At 40.9% G+C, this 12,661-nt stretch overlaps 1 protein-coding gene across 1 annotated transcript in view; it reads right to left on the reverse strand.

The window, feature by feature from the left end:
* The window catches only part of LOC126295019 (protein shuttle craft-like), a 223,599-nt gene that overhangs the window by 67,210 nt on the left and 143,728 nt on the right, over positions 1–12,661 (reverse strand). Inside the window, exon 14 of the mRNA XM_049987271.1 lies at positions 4,777–4,976. Coding sequence (XP_049843228.1) covers positions 4,777–4,976 — 200 coding nt within the window. The remainder of the gene's footprint in view (positions 1–4,776; positions 4,977–12,661) is intronic.

The following is a 12,661-nucleotide window of genomic DNA, read 5'->3' on the forward strand; positions in this document are numbered from 1 at the left end:
CTATTCAATACCTCCTCATGAGTTATGTGATCTACCCATCTAATCTTCAGCATTCTTCTGTAGCACCACATTTCGAAAGCTTCTATTCTCTTCTTGTCCAAACTATTTATTTTCCACGTTTCACTTCCATACATGACTACACTCCATACAAATACTTTCAGAAACGACTTCCTGACACTTGAATCTATATTTGATGTTAACAAATTTCTCTTCTTGAGAAACGCTTTCCTTGCCATTGCCAGTCTACATTTTATATCCTCTCTACTTCGACCATCATTAGTTATTTTACTTCCTAAATAGCAAAACTCCTTTACTACTTTAAGTGTCTCATTTCCTAATCTAATTCCCTCAGCATCACCCGATTTAATTTGACTACATTCCATTATCCTCGTTTTGCTTTTGTTGATGTTCATCTTATATCCTCCTTTCAAGACACTATCCATTCCGTTCAACTGCTCATCCAAGTCCTTTGCTGTCTCTGATAGAATTACAATGTCATCGGCGAACCTAAAAGTTTTTGTTTCTTCTCCATGGATTTTAATTCCTAGTGCAAATTTTTCTTTTGTTTCCTTTACTGCTTGCTCAGTATACAGGTTGAATAACATCAGGGAGAGACTACAATCCTGTCTCACTCCGTTCCCAACCGCTGCTTCCCATTCATGCCCCTCAACTCTTACAACTGCCATCTGGTTTCTGTACAAATTGTAAATAGCCGTTCGCTCCCTGTATTTTACCCCTGCCACTTTCAGAATTTGAAGGAGGGTATTCCAGTCAACATTGTCAAAAGCTTTCTCTAAGTCTACAAATGCTAGAAACGTAAGTTCGCCTTTCCTGAATGTTTCTTCTAAGATAAGTCGTAGGGTCAGTATTGCCTCACGTGTTTCAACATTTCTACAGAATCCAAACTGATCTTCCCCGAGGTCGGCTTCTACAAGTTTTTCCATTCATCTGTAAAGAATTCACGTTAGTATTTTGCAGCCATGACTTATTAAACTGATAGTTCTGTAATTTTCACATCTATCAATATCTGCTTTCTTTGGGATTCGAATTATTATATTCTTCTTGAAGTCTGAGGGTATTATGCCTGTCTCATACATCTTGCTCACCAGATGGTAAAGTTTTATCAGGAATTGCTCTCCCAAAGCTGTCAGTAGTTCTAATGGAATGTTCTCTACATCTGGGGCCTTGTTTCGACTCAGATATCAACTCAGGTACACATAAATGTATAGCCAAGGTATAAAGATTTTTAATGTCCCTAATTTTGTAGGCTTCTGAAGAGGACAAATTGATTTGTTACAATTGGTAAAGTGTAATAAAAATATATTTCTAACTGATGATTGAATTTTATTCTGAAAAAATTATGTAAAAGGCTGCACTCCAGAGAAATACCTTTGGAAAGATTTCCTGACACTTTAATTTCTCTTTTCAGTCAAGTTATTTTGCTGCCCAAACAGCAGAGCTTGAGTATAAATTTTAGTATTTCCTATCCCTCAGAATAGCCTCATTTAATTCAACCACATCCTATTGCTTTTGTTTTACTTTTGTTGATATTCATCTTATTACTGCTCTTTTCAAAACACTATACATTCTGCTCAATTAATCTTCCGATAAGGAAAAAGAAGGACAATTAAAATTTAACATACCATCAGCATCAAAGCCATTAGATAAAGAGTGCAACCTTGGATTGATTCAAGGGACGCGAAGGAAATTGGCCATGCACTGTCAAAGCAATCAAGCTGGCACTTGCCTCAAGCATTAGGAAAATCACGGGACACCTTTATCAAGATGGACAAATGAAGGTTTGACCTATTGTCCTACGCAACACGAGTCAGTGTCCTAAAGACACTGTGCACTTTGTTTGGTTTGACTGATTGACCCTCTGAGCCCTTCACCATCAGATACAACTGCTACGTCATCAGCTAAACCAAAGTTTTTATTTCTTCTCTCTGAACTTTAATTCCTTTTCAGAATTTCTCTTTCGTTTCCTTCAGCACTTGTTCAACCCTGCGAGGGGACACAGTCATATTGAGAACATTGCGGACTGTGTAGAAAAAAAGTAAGTAAAATACCTAAGTTCATTTGTGATTTTTTGTTTTTGTTTTGTTACATATTACATTTTCTGGTAACAAAATTACTGTCCGTTACTTTCCGATCTTCCCTCAAACAACTTGTCCAGAAACCAGACAGCAGTTAAAAGAGTTGAGGTTCATGAAAGGGACGTAGTGATTGAGAAGGGAGTAAGACAGGGTTGTAGCTTATCTCTGATGTTGTTTAATCTTTTCGCTGACCAAGCAGTAAAAGAAACCAAAGAGAAATTTGGAGGGCAAATTGAACTTCAGGGAGAAGAAGTAAAAACTTTCAGGTTTGACGGGACATTGAAACTCTGTCAGAAACAGCGAAGGACTTGGAAGAGCAGTTGAATAGAAAAGACAGTGTCTTCAAAGGAGGATATTAGATGAACATCAACAAAAGTAAAACAAGGATAATGGAAAGAAACAGAACACAAAGTACTAGATGATGAGCTTTGCTATTTGGGCAGCAAAATAACTGATGATTGTGAAAGTAAAGTTTCTTAGTTTTGAATATAGATTTGTCAGGGAGTGTTTTCTGAAAGTATCTGTATGGAATGTAGCCATGTTAGCACAAGAAGAGAAGAGAAGCATTCGAAATGTGGTGCTACAGAAGAATGCTGAAGATTAGGCGGGTAGATCACAAACTAAGGTGGTGGTGGTTAGTGTTTAATGTCCCGTCGACAACGAGGTCATTAGAGACGGAGCAAAAGCTCGGGTTAGGGAAGGATTGGGAAGGAAATCGGCCGTGCCCTTTCAAAGGAACCATCCCGGCATTTGCCTGAAACGATTTAGGGAAATCACGGAAAACCTAAATCAGGATGGCCGGAGACGGGATTGAACCGTTGTCCTCCCGAATGCGAATCCAGTGTGCTAACCACTGCGCTACCTCGCTCGGTCACAAACTAATGAGGAGGTATTGAACAGAATTGGGGAGATGAGGAATTTGTGGCACAACCTGACAAGAAGAAGGGATCAGTTGGTAGGACACGTTCTGAGGCATCAAGGGATCACCAGTTTAGTACTGAAGGGAAGCGTAGAGGGTGTAAAAATCTTAGAGGGAGACCAAGAAATGAATACATTAAGCAGATGCAGAAGGATGTAGGTTCCAGTAGTTACTTTGAGATGAAGAGGCTTGCACAGGATATACAGGGTGCATCAAAAAAATGTTCACACACTTTGAACTGTCATAGACATTTATTTCCCGTTCTACAAGGTTAAATACCTGTGAGAAAGTAATGTTATGTTTCTACAACAGGTGGCAGCAGTGGCAAGGAAGTAACTGCAACATGGCGGACGGGCGTTTGAGCTTTGAAGTGCGGAAGCAGATAATTGAGTGGTACTGAAAGTTTGAGAACCACCTTCAAGGTTAACAATTACACGTCTACGAGACAAATTTGAAATTCGTGGAACAGTAAGTAACGTGCATAAAGGTCAATCAGGGCGACCTCGTACAGCTACAAGTGACGATTCCACAACTGGGGTCTCGGAACTGTTTCAGCGTTCACCTAAAAAATCTTCGAGGCAAGCGGCACGTGAAAGTAATGTAAGTGCTAGTAGTGTGCTACGCATTCTGAAGAAAGGTGAGTTTCGTGTGTACATCCCGAGGCTGGTGCAACAGCTAAGTGACGACGATCCAGATGGAAGGTTAGAATTTTGTGAATGGGTTTGGGAGATGGTGAGGACGTGAACCGGGATTTATGGGTGGCATAATTTGGTCGGATGAAGCCCAATTCAAACTCAATGGAACTGTCAATAGGCACAATTGTGTGTACTGGGCTGAAGATAATCCTCACATTACAGTTGAAAAGGCTGTGAATTTGCCTGGTGTAAATGTGTGGTGTGGTTTGTGTTCATGGGGAGTCATTGGGCCTTTCCACTTTGAAGGTACTGTTACTGGAGAAACGTACCTAACAACATTTGCCGACTCCATATTCTACGCCGTTTGTGCATTATACAGTAATGATGAGTTTTATTTCTAACAAGATGGCACCCCGCCGCACTATCATAGGGATGTAAGAGCATACCCAGATAGATAGGACGCAGGGGACCAATCGAGTTTCCTTCACGCTCTCCAGACCTCACGCCGCTGGATTTCTCCTTATGGGGCACAGTAAAAGATGAGGTGTAGAAACGTAAACGACGTAACCTGGACACACTTTGGAATGAGTTTCAGGCAGTGTGTGCAGAAATCTCATTGGACAGTTTGGTACGATGTACAGAATCGGTGGCGACTCGTACTCAGAAATGGATTGATGCTGAAGGCCACCAGTTTGAACATTTATCACATTTGCAAAGTACATTTATTTTTCCAATTGGACTTTTAACCTTTTCATTTCCAGAAATTCAACATTGTAGAATGGGAAATAAATTTTTTATGACGCTTCAAAGGGTGTATACATTTTTTTGACGCACCCTGCAGTAGCTCGGAGAGCTGCATCGAATAATGATAATTATCCATTATACAAAAGATAATCTGATATCATAGAGGGGCCTGAATACAGCGTAACATAACAGAGACAGAGCAACGTAACACCAAAGTCGACTGTTAATAAGATTAGACCTATGAGTACAGCTGAAGGTGTCATCCATAGTAAATAATGATGTAAAGGAATATGACAGAAGGGAAGGGCCTGCAAGGACTAGGCTACAAACTTCAGAACTGGGAAGCCTAGAGCCAGTAGTACTCGCCCCCGTTCAGACGTACCTCGTGTCCACCGTAGCACCAGCGCTGCACGAGCACTGTGCAGGGCGGGCAGCTGGGCTCGGAGTGGCAGCTGTGCAGCGGCGCGTGGCCGCAGGGGTGCTCGCGCGGGCACGGCCGGTCGCAGGTGGGGCGCCGCGTGCCGCACGGGACCGGCGGCTCGATCACCTGCGCCCCGCACTCGCACGTCAGCTCGTCGAAGCCTGCAAAGTGCGGAGAAAGCCTGCAAACTGTGGAGACGCTCCAGTCTAGCTTGTAATACTGGGTGACCGAAAAGTCAGTATAAGTTTGAAAACTGAATAAATCACGGAATAATGTAGATAGCAAGGTACAAATTGACACACGTGCTTGGAATGACACCGGGTTTTATTAAAACCAAAAAACTACAAGAGTTCAAAAAATATCCGACAGATGGCGCTTCATCCGATCAGAATAGCAATAACAGGGTGTCTACATGGACAAGGAAAAATAATTCCTGGATTTCCTGGTTTAAAATACATTTTCTCCCGGGTGAAAATACTTTTCCTCGACACTTATCAATCCTTCTATGGTTTTATACACCGGCGTAGAATTTCCCGACACTTTAGAAAATGAAACTCAGGGGGAAAAAAAACATGTTTTGGAAAGATCTTTGATGTGCAGCAACATATACACTGCATATTTCCGTGTTACGAAGGTATAAATTCGAATTACACCGAACACCGCATGTTACTATCCGAAGCGTTAAAATCGAGATTGCGACGCGCATTAGTAAGCCAGTCACAGCTCATGTCACCTCATCCCGCCAGCTGATGTAGTCAGCCAATAGCAAGATCACTCTTAAGTAGCACGGACACACAAATAAGAAAAACTAATGGCTTAAATTAACGTACAATTGTTGCTACAAGAAAAGCAAAGCTATCACACATAATATTGTGTCTCTAAGATTAATAAGCTGCAAGAGAAGCTAAGCTTCCACGAATATTGCTGATCTTTTTGCGCGTCATACATCACATAAATGTGCCAGTAAAGTTTTTTTAATAACGACGTAGATGTCTGATCTTCTGGGCTCGAAATTCTTCATATGGTCGTCCCCAAAGAGTTGATTTTTAAATGAGAGTGAAACGCTCTGTGATTTAAGAAATTCGTCGTACACTCTGTCACATAGTTTATCTTACATAGAAGGAAATCCACTTTCAAAGTAACGCTTGTCAAAGCAATATTCGCAATATTTTTCCGTGACCTATTACAAAGGTACATTTCAGCAGTTGCCACAGAGCGCCGGATAACAGCCGTCACTGCATTTGCGCAGCTACAATGACTCAGGAAGCCCACATGTTTGTACATGTGAAACATAAAAAGATCTTGCATTAAAACGAATCTAATGTAAAAAAACTGTCATGTCATGCTCATCGGAGGCAATTTGTTGTTAAGAAGCACTGCGCAGTCGTCATAAAGCCTTTGACACACTTTGCTGTTGGCACAAGCTTGTATTAGCACTTTGTTTTTTTGTTGCAATTGGAGCATAGACGAACCCGCTACACTCATCGTTTCTTCCTGAACTGTCTCAGCAGCATTACGCCCTGTGCTCGGTCAGCCACTACAGGGCATATCGTCTAAACAACCAGTGGCTTCGAACATCAAAATCATTCTCGCCACAGCTGCATTTGTCAATGGACCTTTACTCATTCGAATCCCCTTCCTATGGCGATAGGATCGTAACGCTGAACTACCACACTCCCCATTCTGATAATACGAGGGCTGCTATATATATATTTCTGGCCTAATAATGAAAATACGAATATTTATCAACGAAAATGGTTTATTGTTTTTCAAAATATTCTCCATCAAGATTTATACACTTTTGCATGCGCTCAAACCAATTTTCGAAGCACTTTTTCCACTCCGATTGAGACACCTCCAAAACAGGGTTTTTGAATGCTGCAACAGCATCTTCTGGCGACGAAAATCGTTGACCACGCATTTTTTCCTTGATGTGTGGGAATAAAAAGAAGTCATTGGGTGCCAAGTCAGGGCTGTACGGCGGATGACCCATCACTTCGACGTTTTGGCCGGTCAAAAAGGCGCTGGTTTGAGCCGATGTGTGACAGCTCGCATTGTCATGGTGCACAATGATTCGTCTTCTCTTGTTCATTTTTTGAATTTCTCCGAAGACTTCAGGCAAACAAATGATGGTGTACCACTCAGAATTGACCGTCCTACGTTGCTCAATCGGAACAGTCGCCACATGACCAGTTTTGCCGAAGAAACAGGCGACCATTTGCTTCGAAGTGCTTCTTCCACGAACAACTTTCGTTGGATTTGGCTCGTCTTGGAAGACCCACACGGTCGATTGCTGTTTTGTTTCGGGCTCATACGCATAGATCCACGATTCGTCACCTGTGACGATCTTATAAACGTCTTTTGAAGCACCGCGATCGTATTTTTTCAGCATTTCTTTACACCAATCCACACGAGCTTTCTTTTGAGCGATTGTCAAATTGTGTGGGATCCAACGAGAACAAACCTTTTTTACGGCCAGGTGTTCATGCAATATCGAATGTATGCTGGTGGGAGAAATGCCTAGGCATGTCTCTATCTCACGGTATGTCACATGACGGTCTTGCATTATCAGTTCACGTACGGCATCGATGTTTTCTGGCACAACGGCTGTTTTTGGACGACCTTCACGGAATTCGTCTTTGAGCGAGCGTCGGCCACGACTGAATTCGTTGTACCAGTTTTTCACAGTGCTATAGGATGGTGCTTCGTCGCCATACAAAGATTTAAGTTCATCGATGCACTCTTGTCGTGATAATCCATGTTGAAAGTTGTGAAAAATGATCGCACGAAAGTGTTCACGAGCTAATTCCATTTTTGTGCCAAATTGATTTCTTCAAGTCCCTGCAAAAGAAAAAAAAATTGTCGTAAGTCAAAAAGTTCTGAGTACATTTATGCTAAAAAATGTCAAACTTTCCAATGGAAATGTCAGATTGCACCTGGCAACACTTAGTGTTGCCTAGGCCAGAAATATATATAGCAGCCCTCGTACAGCTTCACTAAAAGCGCCCTTTCAGGTAACGTCAACATGCTGCGACTGCTGGCGCATCTGATTCTCTCTCTCATTACAGCTCCTTTTATACACTATTGTCATGCGCAGTCACTGACTTTTTGCTGTCCAGTGCCATTTGTCGGACATTTTGTGAACCTTTTTCTTTCTTTCTTTTTTTGTTCTAATAAAACCCCAAGTCATTCTAAGCATGTGTGTCAATTTGTACTTCTCTATCTACATTATTCCGTGGTTTATTAAGTTTTCAAATTTATACTGACTTTTTGAACACCCGGTATATCTGAGATACGGGACTTAGGTTCAGTGGGGAATTGGTCTCTTCATGTTACTTCACGGAGTAGAATTGGAAGGTTACAATTATTTGTGTGATCCTACCACATCCAAAAATCTAACTGTTAGTAAATTTTTAATTTTCCTTATTTAATTGCAATACAGAATTAAAGTTTATGATTTAAGTCAGAAACATTTTGTGCTCTTCTCTGTTTACTATTGCTATTAGTTTCATGTGTGTTGATGATTGGTTCTATAAACTGGTGCATCTAGTTCATTTAAAGTACTGCTGTTGAGGGGCATATGTTACTGTTTGTTATCTCATTGGCCATTAGCCTTAACACTTCTTTCTGCTTTATTATACTGCTTTACGCAATGATGCCTAATTAGGCTGGGGACCGATATTAATACGTAATATTACAACTTGCTTTTGTGCTTGCGAGAACGTCTGTTCCTGACCCACCTATTTACTGTTCGTTATACTCTACTGGAGTGTTTCGGAAACAAAGCCCAATCCAATTGTTCTGTTCCCATTAGGTTATCTCATGGTCACAATTTCCTCAAAAATTCCTCACAGAGGTTTAATGTTAGCCTCGACTGCCGTTTAAGGTGGTCAATGTTACCACTACAAGCTTTTGCTGGGAGATGTCACTGAAGGAGATACAAGCCAGGCATGGAGTGTGTAAGGTGGTGACGATTTGTCAGGACAGCAAAATGTTCCAACATGAAACAGCCTATACACTTGTATGATGGGTAGACTGGAAAGTGAAGAAATACAAAAAAATTTATAAATTTATAAATGATAGCGCGCAGCAGTCAGTCATTTTTTTGTTTTGCGGGTTTTATTATGCAAATCCAGATATCAGCTAGTTCCTAGCTATTATCAATGCACTATTATTTTAATCGCTATGCATGTTAGTTCCCTGTTCTTCGGGCATCAGTCACAGTTTCTCGAGTATTCAAAGAATGGTGACCGACTGACCCCCAAACAACAGGGAACCAACATACATCGGGATTAAAAAAGAATAGTGCATTAATAATGGCTAGGCACTAGCCGAAATCTGGATTTGTAAGGTTTAAAGAAACGTTCCATCTAAGTCAAAACATCTCAATTGACGAAGGAATGGTGTGTTGTTGTGAATAAGTGAAGTAGAACAGTTAACAATGATTGCTGATTTACTCTTATATTAAAGTGCGACACGCATTGTTCACCGGAGTGAGACTGTTGTTGGTTGGTTAGATTATACTGCACAGTTAGTATTGTATGATTGAAAGGTGCAGTATGTGCATATCTGGTAAGAGAGACTTAATTATTTAATTAAAACACGCACTGGCCATAACTAATTCTGTGACGGAGTCTGACATTTATGGAAGTGTTTCGAGCACATTATTGGTTGTAGATAGTGCTGTACACACCCATATTTACAGCACATTTTCCACCGTGATCGCTGCCGCTGCCGAACTACAAACTCACAATTTGAGTATTTCCGGTCAATTTAAAGGCAGACACAGCTGCTCCCCTTATTAAAACTATGCTGTCTGGCAACAACACAGTCGTCTCGTGAGCATAATATTGCGCAGTGGCCGGCAATAGCACGTTAGTATCTTTTGCATTCTGTTGGTGTTTTGTTTAGGTAACAATACGTTACACATGTCAACAAGTGATTTGTTTTTATAAGTACTTGTGCCCTTTCATCATAGTGGATGAAAGAGACAATAGGATTATTTACGTTGAATGCGCAGATGTCTTGTCTGACGTTCCAGACGACTTGGCCGATTGGGAAGAAGACATTGGATATAAAAAAAATGAAAGTAAAGCAGTATCTTAGGAAGATAGTGAAATATGTCCAAGAAGAATTCGGCAAACGCTACGGTTGCCAACTGATTGGGATGAATCACACGAAGAAGACTGTGCACAGTGGTCAGACTTTGATTTACCAAGGACCAATAATAAACATAAAGGATCCCCAGGTCCAAAGATACACATAGTGTCGAGGATATTGTACAATTATATACTGGGAACAATCTATTTGAATATATTAGCAATGAAACCAAAAAGTACTACAGTCGAAACTGCAATAGAAGGAAACTGGATTTAAAAAATGCCAAATTTGTCGACGTTACAGGAACCGAACTTAGAAAAGGGTCTGAGCTTGCTATCCTTATGGGAATTGTAAAAAAAGCAAGGATCAATTATTATTGGTCAACAAATCTGTTGATAGACACACCGATATTTCACAAAACGGATGTCCTGCAGCCAATTCAGACAAATATTATAATTTTTACATTTTTCCAACAGAGCTATAAACTGGATAATGCTGACCGGCTTGTCAAAGTGCAATTCATAATTGATTATTTTTCCACAAAAGTTTAAAGAAATGTTTCATCTAAGTCAAATCATCTCAATTTATGAAGGAATGATACCGTGGCACGGACAGTTAAAATTTTAAAGTTTACAATCTGTCAAAAATTACGAAATACAGCATACTCATTCAGGTGATGTGTGATTCGAGTACAGGATACATTTCCTCATTCAAGATATATTACAGTGCTGAACAGACTTTAGAAAAAACAGCGATGGAACTATCGACACCTTCCGATGGAAAGTGGCTTCTGCATGGATAATTACTATAACAGTGTAGAACTTGCTAGAAAAGTTACTTGAAAAGAAAATTCGAGTTTGAGGAATGATAAGGCAAAATAAAGGATTTCCGCAAAATTAAAGCGTGCAAAACTCAATGTGTTTGAAGCTTGTCATCAATGGAAAGGTGACAATAGGCCGGCAACAAGCCAAGTAATCCGATTTAGCACTACCGGCACCAAGCGAATAAATTTGTACAAGACATGAGGTTGGCAAAGTGTTAACAACTGGACTAAAAATAGAGCCATCGTTAGTGCAGTACGTTCCTAAGTACTGCACAACAAGGCAACTGCACAGTGATGACTGTATCTGTCATTCTACGTGAAAGCACATGTCACGTTGACGAGTATACCCCTCATTGAACACCAATGAGCCGATAATACTACGAGTATCATTTTGCAAAATATTAGGTCTAATCTCACCTGTCCCGAGCCACAAACCACTTCAAAATCTGCGAAAGAAAGGTGCCTCGATCAGAGAGTGCAACAAGATCCTAGCAAACTCTGGACAGGGGTAGTGTTCCGATGCCATCGTCACATTGATTACTCCGTAATACATGTAAAACAAAGCATAGAACTATAGACATAGAAATGCTGAATGAAATGTGATTGGCTGTCAAGAGAGCCATGTGTGATGCCTTCAATGACTACCACAGCAGAAAATTGTCACGTGACCATTTGCAGAACCCAAAGACATTCTGATCGAATGCAATGAATGACACATGAACTGAAATTGAGGGAAACAAAGAAAAAGCTGAAACGCTTAACTCAATTTTTTCCAAAAGGAAACCCATGAGAATTGCCCCAATTTAATCCTCATACCATTGAAAAGATGAACAAAATGAGTATTAGTGTCAGATGTGTTGAGAAACAGCTGAAATCATCGTGGACCTATGGAATCCCCGTCAGATTTTATAGTCAATTTGCAGCGGAGTTAGCCCCTCCTCTAACTATAATTTATATATTTTTCCCATGTGGAAGTTTCTTTATATATATTACTTGCTTTCGCAACCGGCGGCTGCTTCGTCAGGAAAGAGGGAAGGAAAAGGAAAGATGAAAGGATGTCTGCTTGTGTCTGAGTATGTGCGGATGGATATGTGTGTGTGTGTGCGTGCACGAGAGTGTACACCTGTCCTTTTTTCCCCCTAAGGGAAGTCTTTCCGCTCCCGGGATTGGAATGACTCCTTACCCTCTCCCTTAAAACCCACATCCTTTCATCTTTCCCTCTTTCCTGAAGAAGCAACCGTCGGTTGCGAAATCCAGAAATTCTGTGTGTGTGTTTGTGTTTTATTGTGCCTATCTACCGGCGCTTTCCCGCTTGGTAAGTCTTGGAAATATAAAGAAAGCACAGATCACAGCCATCTAGGGTAGCAGAAGTGATCCACATAACTATCATCCAATATCCCTGATACAAATTTGTTGCAGAATCTTAGAACATATTCAGACCTCAAGAATAATGAGGTATCTTGAACAGAATGTCCTCCTCAATGTCAACCAGCATAGATTCCGAAAACATCAATCATGTAAAATGCAACTCTCACTTTTCTCGCATGACTTAGTGACAGCTAAGGATCAAGGCACCAGGTAGATGCAGTATTTCTTGGTGTCCCAAAAGCATCTGACTCAGTACCACACCTGTGCTTATTGTCAAAAGTGTGATCATATGGGATATTAAGTGAAATTTGTGACTGGATTGAGGGCTTTTTGTAGTGATGACAGCATGTTATCTTGGATGAGTGTCATTGTCAGATGGAGAAGTAACTTCACCGCCAGGGGAAGAGTGCCGGCCGGAGTGGCCATGTGGTTCTAGGCGCTACAGTCTGGAACCGAGCGACCACTATGGTCGCAGGTTCGAATCCTGCCTCGGGCATGGATGTGTGTGATGTCCTTAGGTTAGTTAGGTTTAAGTAGTTCTAAGTTCTAGGCGAC

Source organism: Schistocerca gregaria, chromosome 11 (assembly GCF_023897955.1).
Source record: "Schistocerca gregaria isolate iqSchGreg1 chromosome 11, iqSchGreg1.2, whole genome shotgun sequence".
Lineage (NCBI taxonomy): Eukaryota > Metazoa > Arthropoda > Insecta > Orthoptera > Acrididae > Schistocerca > Schistocerca gregaria.